We start from the raw sequence: 15,558 nt of genomic DNA, 5'->3' as shown, positions 1-15,558 counted from the left end.
AGTCTATTTTTAAACTTAGCTTAAGTTTATATTATATATAAGTCCGATCTTAAAAAACTTTTTTTATATTATTTATTGTATATGTTAATAATCAAAGTATAGATCTTAATAATTACTTATTTAAAGTAATTATAATAATTAACTTACTACATAATTACTCTTTTTATTATTACGTAATTTATATTATAGTTCTTTTATTTTATAAATAATATCAAGTTCTCGATTATAGTATATACAGAGTATACCGTAGCTACTATAAGCCTATAGGGTAGGCCATGGTCTTAGTTATATATATTAGGTCGTAATAATATATTAGTGCCCCGGTAGATGCCTCCGCCGAGGGGATATAATATATTATATATTTTAATATCTTAATAAACACCTTTATTAAAAGAAGAAACAAAATTTGATATTAAATTTAATAATCTATACAAGGTTATGTTAAAAGGTTTTATATATATTAAAATAAATCAAGTTAATTATTTAAATATAAAGATAATCAAAGATCGGGTAAAAGGCCGGGTAAAAGTTAATAATAAAATAAAGAAATTAAGTTATTAAAAATAAAATTAGCTTTTAATTCAGTAGACTAGACCTTAAAAAAATATTCCTTACTTTAAAAGTTAAAATGTCGCTTATTTGTAAAGAAAACTAAAAAAATATATAACCCTATTAGACTATTTATCTTTTATATGCGTAATGTTTACGATCACGATTCTGTTGTTCCTGCACGATGCTTCCTGAACTACCTCCTCATGTATTCGTGAGGTGGTTTTATCAAGACCATTACTCCCACCAGCTTTGGCCTTATGACGTTTTGAGCGTATCGTATACAAATCACTCATCGGCAAAATCAACACTCCTAGAATTCCTAGTGTCGCATTCCGTCTTAGTTTAGTAAGTAGTAGTACAATGGCTCTCCTCAATCGTCGCAATGCTCAATCCTTTGTATGCTGTGTTTCACCACAAAAAAAAAAAACCGCTGCTCCCCTACAGAAGCATGCGTCTGGGATCCTCAATGTACTCCTTGACCTTGACTAAGAACTGGACGGCTTCCCTTCCATCAAGAAGGCGGTGATCATAAGTAAGCGCCAAGTACATCATGGGGCGAATCTCGATCTTGCCGTTGACGGCCACTGCGCGGTCCTTGACTGCGTGGAGTCCCAGGACGGCAGTCTGGGGAAGGTTGATGATAGGGGTGCCCATCAGAGAGCCAAAGACACCGCCGTTGCTGATAGTGAAGGTACCGCCAGCCATGTCCTCGATGGTGAGCTTGTTGTCGCGGGCCTGTGATAGCTCCATATTAGCGTTGAACCTTGATGACGTAGTAGGGACATCATACCTTCTTGCCCATGTCGGCAATGGCCTTCTCGATACCGAGCATGTCCAGCGATTCGGTGTTGCGCACAACAGGGGTGACGAGACCCTTCTCAGTAGCGACCGCAACGCTGATGTCGACGTAGTCGCGGTACACAATTGTATCGCCGCCGTTGGGGCCCTCGATGGAGGCATTGACGGCGGGACTATCGCGCATGGCCAGAACACAAGCGCGGGAGAAAGCGCTCATGAATCCAAGCTTGACGCCAGTCTTCTTGAGGACGTCATCGCGATAGAGCTTGCGGAACTCAATGAGGGAGGACATGTCAACCTCGTTGAAGGTGGTAAGCGAAGCCGCTGTGTTCTGCGACTGCTTGAGTCTTTCGGCGATTCGTAGGCGCATGCGGTTCATTTTCACCTGCGAAGAATTTCTGGTCAACTCTAATGCTCACGGGAAAGACTGCGCGCAGGGGCGCAGGGGCGCAGGGTTTGTGAGAGTAGACATACGCGACGTTCCTCACGGCTGCCAAACGCCGGAGCGGCGCTCGTTGCCGACTCCTTCTCAGGGGCGGGGGCAGGTTTTGATGTCTCCTTTGCCGGGGCAGCGGGCTTGCTGGCAGGCGCAGCATCCTTGGGCGCCTCCTTCTTGGGTTCCGGCTTCGATTCTGACTTGGATGGCTCTGATTTGGATTCGGGTTCCGACTTTTTCTCTTCGGCTGGCTTGGATTCGCTTGAGCTGGACTTCTCACCCCCGAGCTCCATCTTCACAATATCCTGGCCGACAGTGACGGTGTCCTCCTCGTTGACCAAGAACTCCTTAATCGTACCGGCCTCGGGAGCATTAACAGCGACATCGATCTATGCAACAAAAGAAAGAACTGCAGTCAGCAACTGTAACGTCATTTCACCCAAGGGTACTGAATGGGAAAAAAGCTACCTTGTCAGTCTCGATGGTGGCAATCTCCTCATCCTGCTCTACGAAGTCGCCGACCTGCTTCGACCACTGCTTCAGGGTACCTTCAGAAATGGACTCGGCCATCTGCGGCACTTGGACGATTTTGTCGGCATAGCTGCGGACATGTTGCATCATCTGGGGGAGCTGCAGCGGCAGCGAGCGCGGCTGGTACCGGCGCAGCGGCACGGAGCGCGCAGTCGCGACAAGTCTTCTCGAGAGCATCGTGACGGGTGCTCGATGAGGTCTGTGGGGAAAAGGAGAGAAGAGATGAGCGTGGTTGTGTTTTCTGTTTTTTGGGTGCACTCTGGTAGGCTGGTCACACTTCCCGTCTGCGAGAGACCCACAGGTTGGACGGGAAATCGAGGAGCATCGGTAACTGGTACAAAGGCTATGAGCAAAGTAGTACCTAGGTAGTAGGCGGGCTAAGGAATGGGAAGAAATATAGCTACGCCTCTGCCAGTAAGTACTTCGTAAAAATCTCTATGATAATTAGAGGTTATAAAAGTAGTAGCTGAGAATAAATATAATATAAAAATTAATGTAAGCTAATTAATAAGATATAAAAATGATTACAACTTATTATAATTAGCTTTCTAGTTATATAAATTCTAATTATAATAACTCTATATTTAATATTATAATAGCACTTAATTAAAAAATAAATAATAGAAAAAGAAAGATATTAATACTTTTTTTCTTTAGTTTTTTTGTTCTGAAAATAAAAAATACTTAAAGGGCCTTAAGCAGGAAACGACTTTCAACTCTCAGCTGCCATACACTCATTCACTAGGTACTTAAGCTATGTCGAACCTGGAACCCCCTATCGGCTAATGGCGCCTCAGTGCGGGAGATAACGGCACAATATCTTGGGGTAAGCGATGACCTAAGAGCGTTGGGGGTTGCCGCTGTAAGCAGAGGAAGGGTACGCAACGTCGGCCACACGCCGCTTTATCAGCACAAATGTAATACCGTAGGCCTTCTAACATGCCGGGTAGCAATCTTTAATCGAGCGTTACCAAATGTCTGGCAAAATTCTTCTACCACTTCATGCCTCAAAGCTGTCACGTTGAACGTGCGTATTTCTCAACGTGAAAAGCCCGGAGCCATGATGTTCCAAGCAAAAGCGGCGACTGACTTAAGCTGCTCCACCGAGGTGTGGCCCAACAGTGCCCGTCAGCCACGAAAAAATCATGCCCCGATGGCCGAGAGCTCCAATTCAATCCGAAGCTTGCACAGCCGTAGCCCATCCAAACTCATCCGCCCATCCACCCGTCGACCCTCGCTTGCCGTGAATCGCCGTTCATTAACAGCCCGGCGCATTCTCTCCCTCTCCATCATCACCGTCATCTTCCTCTCGTCACCACGTCCGAACATACATCGGAATAGGTCACCATGCTCTCCAGTCGATTGATACCGCGCGCTGCAGCCAAGTCGGCTTTCAGGAAACCCTCGTAAGGAACCATGATAGCAGAGGCTCATTCATCCTTTTGAAGCTGACAGCTATTTGTAGCCTCCCCGCCGTCGCACCCCAGCTCTCCAGATGGAGCCGTGCCTACGCCTCGGCCTCTGGTGTGTTGCCTATACCCCGAATATACTCCACGTGAAACCACTGACACGGTACCAGAGGAGAACGACCTCGTCGTCATTGGCGGCGGCGTTGCCGGCTATGTTGCTGCAATCAAAGCTGGTCAAGAGGGCCTGAAGGTTGCCTGTATTGAAAAACGAGGCACTCTTGGTGGAACATGCCTCAATGTCGGCTGCATTCCCTCGAAGGCACTTCTCAACAACTCCCACCTGTACCACACCATTAAACACGACACTAAGAACCGTGGAATCGATGTCTCGGACGTCAAGGTCAACCTGGAACAGTTCATGAAGGCCAAGGACACCGCTGTCGGCGGCCTGACCAAGGGTGTCGAATTCCTCTTCAAGAAGAACGGCGTCGAATACATCAAGGGTGCTGGCACTTTCGTCAACGAGAACGAGATCAAGGTTTCCCTCAACGACGGTGGCGAAACCTCTGTCAAGGGCAAGAACATTCTGATTGCGACTGGTAGCGAGGCCACCCCCTTCCCCGGCCTCGAGATCGACGAGAAGCGCGTCGTCACCAGCACTGGTGCGCTTTCTCTCGACAAGATTCCGGAGTCCCTCGTTGTCATTGGTGGCGGCATCATTGGTTTGGAAATGGCCTCTGTCTGGTCCCGTCTCGGCTCCAAGGTGACCGTTGTGGAGTTCCTCGGCCAGATCGGTGGCCCTGGAATGGACGCTGAGATTGCCAAGAGCTCTCAAAAGATCCTCAAGAAGCAGGGTATCAACTTCAAGACGGGCACCAAGGTTCTGAGCGGCGACAAGAGCGGCGACAAGGTCAAGCTGGAAGTTGACTCTGCCAAGGGTGGCAAGCCGGAGACGGTAAGAATTGGCCCGGAAACTGTTCTGACCCTATTAGATGTTGACTTTTTCACTAGCTCGATGCCGACGTCGTCCTTGTCGCAATTGGCCGTAGGCCCTATACTGGCGGACTGGGCCTCGAGAACATTGGTCTCGACCTCGACGAGAGAGGACGTGTCATTATCGATTCTGAGTACCGCACCAAGATCCCTCACATCCGCTGTGTTGGTGATGTCACCTTCGGCCCCATGCTGGCGCACAAGGCCGAGGAAGAAGCTGTTGCTGTTGTCGAGTACATCAAGAAGGGCCACGGTCACGTCAACTACGGCGTTATCCCCTCCGTCATGTACACCCATCCCGAGGTTGCCTGGGTTGGCCAGAGTGAACAGGACCTCAAGTCTCAGGACATCCCTTACCGAGTCGGCTCATTCCCCTTCAGCGCCAACTCCCGCGCCAAGACGAACCTGGACACCGAGGGCATGGTCAAGATGCTCGCCGACCCCGAAACGGACAGAATTTTGGGAGTTCACATCATCGGTCCCAATGCTGGCGAAATGATTGCAGAGGCCACCCTTGCTCTCGAATATGGAGCGTCCAGCGAAGACATCGCCAGAACTTGTCATGCCCACCCCACTCTGGCCGAGGCCTTCAAGGAGGCGGCTATGGCCACTTACTCCAAGCCAATCCACATGTAAGGCCGGCCACAGCGAGGTGATGGTGTGAGTGGTGGAAAGCTTTGGCGTCCTGAAATAACGACAATCGAAGCATGTAATTTGTATCACCTGAGGGACAGCGGATAGAAGTTCGAAGAGGTAGTTTGTAGCATAAGCATAAGTTTTACGCCAGCTGGGAGGTCATCACCCAAAAAAGGGACACGCTGTTACACCGAATATACTCTCCCGTGATTGAGGTCCTCTGAATAGGTATGTAGCACTAGGCATATAGATAGAGTGCTCTCTGCTGAGGCATGTTGTTTGATTGTACACCTACTCTGCTCGTTGCCGGCTGTGAGACGTTGCCAGCAGTACTAGAGAAGCTACATCTGAAGTCGGTCTCGGTATCTATCTGTTTAAGGTGCTTCCCGTAATATGATGAGTAGACAAGAAACTCTGGAAGATGTTGACTGTAACTGGCAGGGATGTAGCTGGAGACCACAAAGTAGCTTGCAGTTGTCACGTTTGCATGAGAGACCGCAGATGGTAATCATAGAGCTGCTTGGACTCATGCAAGGGCGCACCGGTGTTGTGTCATTCTAGACCATTGTAATTTTACTCATTGATGTTCGAGCTGTTGATCTATGCATCTTCACCCATATCTGGCTTTTCTAGCAACGCCTCCGCCACCTTACACGCCTCCTTGACTTTTCTAGTCTCTTTTTTGCCGCCCACAAGGTCTGTGACTCGTACCTTTTTGCGCAAGAAATAGCTTACGCTCCTTGCGAGGGCTGGCGTCAACCCGCTGCCGAAGCACACTCCAAGGGCCTCCTCCACGCTCTTGCCCTTCATGTGACTGCACTCCTGAAGTATAGTAATGAGCATTACCTCGACAAACAAGCTCGTCTTCTCCCTGACGTAAGCTAGATTGAGTGGCTTGAGGATCCCGAGACTGACAGAGCCATCGGCAACTAAGCTACCCATCATCTTGGCAGTGTTGATGAGACGCCGGTCGTCTAGCCCCTCCTCGTCTTCCTCCTCGGCCTCTTCCCCAAAAAGCGGCTCACCGAGCCTACGGAACAGGGTCCACAAGGTATCCTGAAATGCATGTTTAATCCGTGAATCGGTGCAGAACTTCTTGGATACTAGCGTGTAGAAAGGGTTGTAGTGTTGCTGTGCTCCTGAGCACTGGAGGAGCACGTTTGGCACCTCGCGTCTGTTGTATTTGTTGAGTCGTAGCTTGAGGATTCGCATGTATGCGTCCTGATAGTCGGCAGCTGCAACAAGCGCGATAAAGATGGCCCGTCGAACGTCAGTGTTCATGCCTTGCTCTCTTGCCAACTGCGTGTAATCTTGAGTCGCCAGGTCGTTAGCATCCGCAATCACCACGTCGTCAACATCTCCTGTGGCTGCGACCCCGTCATTATCCTTCTTTTCCTCTCGTGTACCCTGGCCTGCCCAGCTGGCTCCTACGAGCCACCATTTGCCCGTCTTGTCTGCGTTCTCAATATCCTTGAGACCGATGCGAAGGGGCTCTGATGCTTTGAGCTTTTGTGTATCAAGAGAACCCAGAACCTTTCTCATGCGCGTCACATGCTCGCCAAGAACAACCAGATCCTGCGCGCCGGCCTTGATCTTGTTATTCTTGAGGTCACTGATGGTCTCAATCATAAACCTGGTGCGAACCGTCAGGTTATTCTCCCCAATCTTGGCCACCGCAGGACGAATCAAGCTGACGATATCTTTCAGCGCCAACGGGTCGTCCTTGCGTAGTTGAGGCCCTGATACACGGACAGTTCGTAGTAAGAGCTCGGCATTCAGTTCTGATAAATCGCCGAGCAGGAGCCGCACAAAGTCGAATATCAGGTTGCTACCAATGACACGGAACATGTACATCTCCGCAAACACTGTGAGGAGGTTAGACGTCTCCTTCGTGGGTATGCGGCCTTCTTTGGACGCCACGATTGCTCGGTTCCTCTCCTCCTGAAAACGCTCAACAGCCGTGGTAAGGAAATGCGCGGCGAAATCGATACCGATGACCTTGTAGAGGGCAGCGACGAAACCAGCTGATAGGACGAGGAGCGTATCGGGCTTGCTTGAAGGATCGCAGACTTGAGCCATTAACAGGCTTGTCAAGATATCGTTGGTGTGACCCCTCGGATTGTCCTGATAAATTTTGTCGATCTCACCAACAATGGATATCAAGTTTGCTTCAGTGACTCTGTTGACAGGACCCTGCAGTTTCCTTCGGATCTGAGCCTCAAGATCCGCATCGCCGCCTGATCGTGCTCGCAACGATGGCGGGATGTACTTGGGAAGCTGCGTGCCAGCTGAGACTGGTGGAAGATATGGATTCTCTCTGACAGGCTTGGATTTTTGGACAGTCTCCTCATCTCCAGAGTCAAAATCTCCCATTGAGCCTTGGTCATCATAATCGTCCTGATCTTCCATGAGAATTTTATCGTCATCCTCATCATTTTCGTCATCCTCCTCGTCCGATGCTTCCTCGTCTGGAAAAAGCGAATCATCGTCATCTTCGTCGTCGCTTCCTGTTGTAGACCGGAACTTGGCTTGGTCGCGGGTCGCTTTCCTTCGTTTTGCCGCAAGCCATTCATCGGCCTCACTCTTGACTCTTCGGCTTCCTTCATCCGAATCATCGCCGTCGTTAAGATCGCCAAGCAAATCGTCGAGTCCGTCGTCCTTGAAAGCCTTTGGGATTGACTTCCGACCCTTTTTCAAACCCAGCTTACGCTCGAGCTGCTCGATTTCAGCGTCATCCTTGGCTAGCCTTTCTTGCACGGCACGGGAAGGCTGGTTCAACGCTGGATGCTGCTGCGAATTGTCGTCGTCGTCGTCGTCGTCGTCGTCGTCTTGGTCCTTGCTTATATGTCCTCGCTTGCGCTTTTTCGGGGCATGACTGTGTGACTCGTCCGGTTCGTCGAAACGACGTTTGACACCGTCACCCTTTCCGTGTTGGCTGACAGTACGTGGGTTCTGTACGAGGTGGTCCCGTTGCGCTGTTGTCTGTCGCTGCTTTTTTGACTGTCTGTCGGCTTTCCGTCGATCTTTTCTGTTCTGTCCCTGGCTCTTCCAACGAGGATTGGACCTAGAGGTGGCAGATGGCTCCGGCGCACCAATCTGTTTGAGCAGCTGTGTTGGTAAGGCGAGCGGCTTTGGAGGCATGTCGTCGGTTGGTGAGACGTAGAAACACGATCTCAGGATTTGCAGTAGCAACAGAACCAGGTCTCGTCGAATGATGCAGAATCTCTTGCGCCAATGCCGACTTCAAGAAACTTTTAAGTGGGGCAAATAGTCGAATAGGTACACTACGGATACCTGAGCACCGACTCACCGATACGCAAACGCGCCACACCCCGCTTCTTGTACCTAGGTAGTGGGCGAACAAGACCATTCTCAGATGGGGTTTCTGTGCTTTATTTTCACATAATACCACAACTTTCATTATCGTTAGACCTCGTGAATTGAGTTTGAAGAGAAACTTAGAAATAATTCAAGTTGGTTATAACTTCATATAATCTTTTGAAATAAATTTGTCTAGTAAAAAGTATTTAAATAATGAAAATATTGCTGTAAACTTGCAAATCTACAGGGCCATACTTTAGGTAAGAACCTTTCTCAATATTGCTTACTTCTTCTCATGGTTCCACTTATAGAGTTAAGACGTGATTCATTGCTCTGAAAAGCAAAATCCACCGCCCGGGGCCCATATACTTTAGGTAGCTTAGCCTTGCTGCGGGGGATGACCAAGGCCGCGCACAAGCACCCCAGCAGCCCGCTTCGCCGTCACCAAACAGACTGCACTTGTACATCGACATCCCACCATTCTCAGCGTCTTTGATGGGATAACACACCGCGCAGCTGCATTATCCTACTGTCGTGGTGCTTCGTCTGGCCGTAAACGACGCTAGATGCTCCGGTGACCATGTTAGCTCACCTCAGTCACGAAGAGGTATACTCCTTCCCATTCCGTGTCATGTCTGAAGCGTCCTTCTACTAGTCAATGGTCTCGCTAACCATCAAACTATAGTTCTTTGGCAAGTTGGCCGAGCTCTTCGAACAACGCAAGAGCAAGGGCCATGGCTCGATATTCCTCGTCCAGAAAAGATGTACGTCCACCACATCGTAGCCGCACCCCGAGACTTCCAAAGACTCATCGTGTCCTCTAGTAACCTACGGCCAAGAAACGTCCTTGACACCATCCGGCGATGGATCCTTCTCCGACCTCCACCCCGCAAACCCGCTCCCTGTGATTGTGCGCGCGACAAACGGCAAGTCGAAGAAACATAGAGACGACAAGATCAAGCTATCGACAATCGTTCAGCCCGATGCGCTGGAATCCTTCTACGCCAGCTACGCCGAGATCTGCAAGGGGGGTATGGCAGCACTTAAGCCCCGCGATCGGAGTAAAAAGAAGGCCAAGGCCAGGAAGAAGAAGGGAGGTGCAGTCACGGCCGTCGCTACGGCCTGAGGAGAGAGTACCTTGACACTATTGCGCCACCGATACAGTCAGGTTATATACCCAACGTTTGTCCCCGATAAGGCAGCGCAGGACTTACAGCGGGCCGAACGAGCTTACAACCAGACATCACGGACATTTCGTGTACGCTTCTGGCACAGGGCCTGGTACACATCGTTCTGCATTCGAGGGTACATGTGGGTGCATTCCCACCATACCACCTTCGTGTCCTCGGTCTCTATCGAAGGTTTACAGATGACAGCTAGGGGCTGTATGGAAAGAGTGGCTCAAGGGTGGAATACATGCCCTTGGTACCCATGATGACTGGTCAGTGTCTAGCCAGCAATCCACTTCATGTTATCAAATGTTATAAGGACTTGACTATCACTGTGCTGGCTGTCATGTTGTGCTTAACACTTGATATATGAGTCTCATACAAAATACAAGCCTTCCCCAAACCCCTCAATAGCCTCTCTCACACTGTTGCATTTCTCGCACTCCCCTCGTCTGGGCCTCTTCGGGTTTCCAACGTACATGCAGAGACTTTCTGGGCACTTGAAGGTTTGATCGCTGCCCTCGCAACTCGCTAGTCTCTTGCGTTTCTGCCACCTCAACCCGCACCCTGGGCACCGGTAAAGATGTAGTTCGCACATGTTTGTAGCATTCGTGTATGCTCGATGTAAATAACAGTGAAGATGATTTACCGTCTCCAAGTAGGGTTTTACTAATCACTTGAGAGTTGAAAGGTTGGATCCAAGGAACACCTGTTGCATGTGTAGAGATGTACAGCGATTCTTCATCATTTTATCAAAATTGAGTTGTATGCGTATGCAGATTCTCTCTGACTGGGAAATCTGATCTACTGTCGTTTCAGCTTGCACGGAGTTGCAAGACCAGGGTCGCCAGCCGTAGTTTGAACATCTGCGAAACCTGTGGTTTGCTGAAGCAAGCTGCTTGGTGGAATAAACACACTGGCCATGACACATTTGCTGTCAATGGGTCGCGCCCACCCCCTTCGAGGTATCACTCCTAACATTGGGCGCAGTCTAGATAAATGAGATGTCCCTTGTACCACACGTAGATTGTATCCCTCTTACCATCGCGACCAATGGCCTAGTACTTCATGTCTCAAGCGCTGTCAATGTGAATTTCGTTTGGCTGTATGCTGCTAAATCATCATGTCGGGGTCTTCTAGTCTCACACCGATCCGCCGTTCTTGAATCTGAGTTCTATTCGAAATACATTCAAGGTAGAGGAGTCTTATTCACCTCCTACCTGGCTGGCTGGCCTCGGAAAAAGGCGAAGAAACACATCCAAGGATAACTTTTTTCTCGCAGGCCCGCATCTACTTCGAGCAGAAGCTGCTGAAGTACCTGTCTGCGATGACTACACGACTGAGACAGATAGGACCCTCGTAGGTAACTGATAACAATGGCATTACGTGATGAGGAGCCGATGGAGAATGGTCGACGAGTTGTGCGCTGCAACCGATTATGACCGAGTCCATCCTGCCTTGAGAACCCGAAATGCAACTCGAAAAGAAAATTTTGCCATTTTGAAAGTGAGAGCAAACGGAAAGGAAAGTGTACCGTTTTATGAGAGTACAACAACAATTTTGCAGGCTGTTGAATGATGGCCTGCCATATCGAATGACCGGGCTGTCGCTCATGTGAAATGACGAACAAGCCAGGGCCCAGTCCTCCGAATGCCATGTTGATGGGGCATCACCTCATTCGAAACCCTTTACATGATCTGATCCTGCGTCAAGCCCGCGTGGACATCGGTATCCATGCTATCACCACCACCTTGAGCGTTGAGGTATCTGACGAAGCTCAGTCCCAACGGTCGGCCACCATATTGGTAGCCCTGGAACTTGGCGATTGCAGTTTCCGCAGTCTCTGCAGAGTCGAAACGGACCACGCCAGTTCCGCGAGAACGACCGCTCGGCTCGTACTGAATCTCGGCCTGTTCAACCTTTCCGATAGTCGTGAACAGTTCAACTAGATCCTCGTTGCTCGTGGACCAGGGAAGCTATCCAGTGTCAGTAGGGTTTTCCAAGAGGAGCGAGAACATGGACCTACGTTTCGTGTATAGATGACCTCGCTGCGATCGGTTCCAGCGGTTGCGTAGTCAGTAAAGGGGTTAGGAGGCACAGAAGGAGCGTTGCCGGCGTCAAAGCCGCCAGGACCACCGGGGCCGCCAGGACCGCCGGGGCCGCCAGGGCCGGGGCCGCCGCCGCCAAAGCCTCCACGACCGTACCCACCGCCGCCAAAACCACCACGACCACCGCCAAAGCCGCCTCGACCGTATCCGCCGCCGAAACCGCCTCGCATGCCGCCACCGAAGCCGCCTCGGCCTCCGAAGCCCATGGGGCCTCCTGCGCCAGCGAATCTGTCCTCACGGACTTCGAGGAGACGTCCTTGCCAGTCATAACCGTTGAATTGCTGAATCGCATTGCGGGCGTCGTCGGGGTTCTCGAACACGACAATTCCCGATCCCTTGGGGCGGCCATCAGGTCCTAGATGAACATCGGCGCGGATTACGACTCCGTTGCGAGCTAGCACATTCGACAATAAGTCTCCAGGTATCATTGCGACGGGGGCCAATAGGGTTTGTTGGCAAGGGAACTTGGAGTGTTCTACTTACCAGCCTGTCTGAACAGGTCCTTCAGGTCTTGCCAGCCTACGGTGTAGGGAAGCTACGAGCAACTTCAGTCAGTATCGAAAGCGCTGGGATCTGACGCCAAGACGAGGGGTAACAAACGTTGGCAACATAGATCTGTCGGCTGCCCCCGCCGGGATTGTAGCCGCCGCCGCCACCGCCGCCGCCGAAACCACCGGGGTTCATTCCACCACCACCACCGCCACCAAAGCCGCCGCGGTTGGCAGTGGCGCCGATGAAACGAGGTTCAGCTTCGCGATCCTGCGAGCCCATAGTTAGACGAGATTCGACGAACCACGAACTGGCATTCCACGACGTACCTCTCGAACGTAGACAAGTCGACCCATGAGGTTCTGGTTGCTGAGGGTAGCCACAGCGTTCTGGGCTTGGTCCCGCGTCGCATATTCCACAATTCTGCGAATTCGCCGTTAGCATCTGTCCCAGTTGGACCTGGGGGAACAAGTGAACTTACCCGCATCCCTACATACACCCATGGACACAAGTCCCAACCCGTCAATCCAACGATTCCATCAATAGCCAGAGGGAAGAGTCCACAAAAGAAAAAAACCAGCCATAGACTACGTGTAGAAGCCCACCTTCGACATTCCATTTGGAAGTAATAACACGTCGGCGAAGAGAACCTCTCCCGCTGCACCACCACCAGTCAGCTTACGCAACCCAGGCCACTTCGCCAAGAACCGCACTCACCCTGTCGCATGAAGTCCTTGAGATGATGCCACTTCACATCGTAGGAAAGGTTGCCGACGTAGACGCGGCGATCCTGCTGAGACGTTTCCCTAATATTGCTCATCATTTGCTCGCGGGCGGCTGCGCGCTCCTCATACGATCGGTGTGGCGGTGCCCCTCCGTAGCCAGTGCTAGATCCTCCAGACGGAGCGCCGGTTCCAGTCATGGGGGAACGGTCTCTCCTTCCGCGGTATTCGTCTCTACTACGGGATCGGCTCCGAGGAGAAAAGGAACGGCGTCTTGATGCGCGGTTGGGACTGCGCGAACGTCCACGTCGAGGCGATCGAGATCTCTCCCTCTGTTGCAAGTTAGCGATCAACGTCGCCATTGGCCGAAGCGTGTATTCCCAGAGGACTCTGCTGTTGTTTCGCAAATCACTTGACGTTGGTGAAAAGTAGTTGACGGGAGGCGTGGTTTGATGGCGTCAGGTTAGGTGAGGGGGGGTAGCTTTGGAGGCAGGGAGATGAACAGGGTTATGTCTGCAAAGCAGAGAAGGCGCACCCGGAAGGCCAGCCAAACAAGGTCAGGCAGGCGCTGCACCACCCTCGACACCTTCCTCTCCTAAATGCCCGGGTGGAAAGAAGCAAGGGTCGGTGAATCGCAGAACCAGCGCAACTGGAGAATGAGAGTGCGGTAATGATGAAGCGCCTGCTAGGCCTTCCGTCTTCTTCAAGATGGCGTGGCACGACTTGCGAGCATGAGGATGGTGGGAAGGGGGACCGCAGCGGAGGCACAGACACCGGCTCGGGCGGAGAGGAACGGGGAAAGCCTAGGGCCAGGTACCGGCTCGACAATGATTCCGGACGGTCGCTTTGAGTTTGGGACAACAGAAGGAATTGGGGTGATCTTACACTCACGGGTCGATAGGTGTCGCCGGAGTCAGCTACAAGAATTTGAGTTAGTTCGAATTACCGGAGAGCTAGGGGATTTCCCAGAGCATATGGGACAAAAAAGCAACAGTAACACGAGAAGATGGCTAAGGAGATAGGAGGAAAGGGAGAGAGGAGGAGGAGAGGAGGAGAAGCAAGAGAAGGAGGGTACCGGCGAGGATATTTGGATACCTTACTCGAAAGGTGGGCAGCAGCGAAGAGGGACGAGGGGGGTACGAGGCCAGTTGGTGGAGAAGGAGTGGAAAGGAAATGCAGCTGGCGGACGGTACGCAAGGAAGGAACGGTATTCGTTCAGTTTTTCGTGCTCTCTCTTTCTCTCACTCTCTGTAGAGGAGGGGGTGGGAAAGCGAGGGGGAAGCAGAAGGGAGGGGTGGGTGGGAGAAGGAGAATGGATGTGGCGGGGAGGGGGGGAGGAGGACCATCAAGCCTATGTAAGGCAAGAAAGATATGGGCTGGGCTGAGGTAGGTCGGTGTTCTTCTCACGCATGTATATGTAAGGCATGGCATGAATTGATGGATCAACGGATGGGGGGATGATTGGGATTGCACGGTTGGGTGGATGGAGGGATGTCCGCATGTGTCCCAAGTCAGGCATGCGCGTGTACGAAGGGTGTACAAAAGGCAGGTAGGCATGAGCGAGCGTACGTATATGTAAGGCTAGACATGGACAATACTGCCCCTACGTGCCTAGGACAGCGGCAGGAGGGAGTGTGAGGCGAGTGTAAGGTAGGGGAGGTGACAGGAGCTGCTTGGAAGATGCTAGCTGCAGGACCTGGGGGGGTAGGAGGAGGAGGAGGGGGGGGGGGGAGAAAGCGTTCATCACAGCAATGGACGTGGTTTCCAAGCTGGAGAGCTGTTGCGTCGTTTCGGATCAACATGAGGGATGGAGTCGGGCTGGGCTCCTACTCCCAGAAGAGCATGGAAAGCTCCAGCTCCAAACCTCAAGCCTGTGCTGGATCGGACCAAGGGAACATGAAAGGGTACATTCGGATCGAGAAGGTCCATGTAATAAAAGCGAATGGGGGTAAAGTAATGAGACAGGAGGGGGAAGCAGGTGAAGCCAGTGCCATTGCAGCTCAGAGACGGTACTTTGAGGCAAGGAAGACGCGGTGAAGTCGCGGTACACCGTACGTACGGTGGAGGCTCAATCATGGGAAGGAAATAGAACGGAAGGTAGGGAGAGTGACCATCCAAGGGTAGATGGCGAGCCGCAAGACGACGAGCCGGTGATGGTAGTGCTGGGGGACAACGGATGGTAACAAGTGAAGAGGGAGAAAGAAAATGAGAGATCCGATCAAGACTCACCCATTGTGACGGACGACTCGGGCGATGCGAGAGAGAGGGGGTGAGAGTGGTAAAGATTGGTCGGCAACTCGATACAGAGTATGTTGTGCCGTGTTGCGATGTGAGGCGTTGTTGGTTTGTTGCTGCTGTGCGTTGCTTGCCGTGATGCGATACGTTGTGAAGTGA

The 15,558-nt window shown here is 51.3% G+C and overlaps 6 protein-coding genes across 6 annotated transcripts; 2 read left to right on the top strand and 4 right to left on the bottom strand.

Moving 5' to 3' along the window:
- Positions 1–582: 582 nt before the first annotated feature.
- On the bottom strand, positions 583–2,788 carry BDP55DRAFT_685101 (dihydrolipoyllysine-residue succinyltransferase). The gene is made up of 4 exons (XM_060576433.1): positions 2,255–2,788; positions 1,825–2,175; positions 1,343–1,735; positions 583–1,287 (listed from the first exon to the last, which is right to left on the bottom strand). The coding sequence occupies exons 1-4, from the start codon at positions 2,492–2,494 to the stop codon at positions 991–993; spliced, it is 1,281 nt and encodes a 426-aa protein (XP_060422396.1). The 5' UTR covers positions 2,495–2,788; the 3' UTR covers positions 583–990.
- Positions 2,789–3,664: 876 nt separating this feature from the next.
- On the top strand, positions 3,665–5,355 carry BDP55DRAFT_566835 (dihydrolipoyl dehydrogenase; the record flags this gene model as incomplete). The annotated part of the gene is made up of 4 exons (XM_060570541.1): positions 3,665–3,723; positions 3,783–3,841; positions 3,897–4,681; positions 4,738–5,355. The coding sequence occupies 4 exons, from the start codon at positions 3,665–3,667 to the stop codon at positions 5,353–5,355; spliced, it is 1,521 nt and encodes a 506-aa protein (XP_060422395.1).
- A 565-nt stretch (positions 5,356–5,920) lies between these two features.
- Positions 5,921–8,178, bottom strand: BDP55DRAFT_685094 (armadillo-type protein). Its single transcript, XM_060576432.1, has one exon. It carries the CDS (start codon positions 7,762–7,764, stop codon positions 5,956–5,958), a length of 1,809 nt encoding a protein of 602 aa, XP_060422394.1. The 5' UTR covers positions 7,765–8,178; the 3' UTR covers positions 5,921–5,955.
- A 1,078-nt stretch (positions 8,179–9,256) lies between these two features.
- Positions 9,257–9,802, top strand: BDP55DRAFT_734764 (signal recognition particle 14kD protein; the record flags this gene model as incomplete). Its single annotated transcript, XM_060580245.1, has 3 exons — positions 9,257–9,283; positions 9,362–9,440; positions 9,501–9,802. The coding sequence occupies 3 exons, from the start codon at positions 9,257–9,259 to the stop codon at positions 9,800–9,802; spliced, it is 408 nt and encodes a 135-aa protein (XP_060422393.1).
- A 75-nt stretch (positions 9,803–9,877) lies between these two features.
- Positions 9,878–10,646, bottom strand: BDP55DRAFT_423654 (uncharacterized protein). The gene has a single exon (XM_060567472.1). It carries the CDS (start codon positions 10,441–10,443, stop codon positions 10,222–10,224), a length of 222 nt encoding a protein of 73 aa, XP_060422392.1. The 5' UTR covers positions 10,444–10,646; the 3' UTR covers positions 9,878–10,221.
- A 677-nt stretch (positions 10,647–11,323) lies between these two features.
- Positions 11,324–13,487, bottom strand: BDP55DRAFT_423663 (uncharacterized protein). Its single transcript, XM_060567473.1, has 8 exons — positions 13,160–13,487; positions 13,048–13,100; positions 12,924–12,931; positions 12,772–12,865; positions 12,554–12,712; positions 12,437–12,488; positions 11,872–12,347; positions 11,324–11,821 (listed from the first exon to the last, which is right to left on the bottom strand). The coding sequence occupies exons 1-8, from the start codon at positions 13,362–13,364 to the stop codon at positions 11,534–11,536; spliced, it is 1,335 nt and encodes a 444-aa protein (XP_060422391.1). The 5' UTR covers positions 13,365–13,487; the 3' UTR covers positions 11,324–11,533.
- Positions 13,488–15,558: the final 2,071 nt, after the last annotated feature.

Source organism: Colletotrichum godetiae (assembly GCF_030913485.1).
Source record: "Colletotrichum godetiae strain CBS 193.32 chromosome Unknown BDP55scaffold_88, whole genome shotgun sequence".
Classification (NCBI taxonomy): Eukaryota; Fungi; Ascomycota; class Sordariomycetes; order Glomerellales; family Glomerellaceae; genus Colletotrichum; species Colletotrichum godetiae.
The sequence above is the reverse complement of the archived record's forward strand: the minus strand, read 5'-3'. Positions and strand labels throughout refer to the sequence as shown.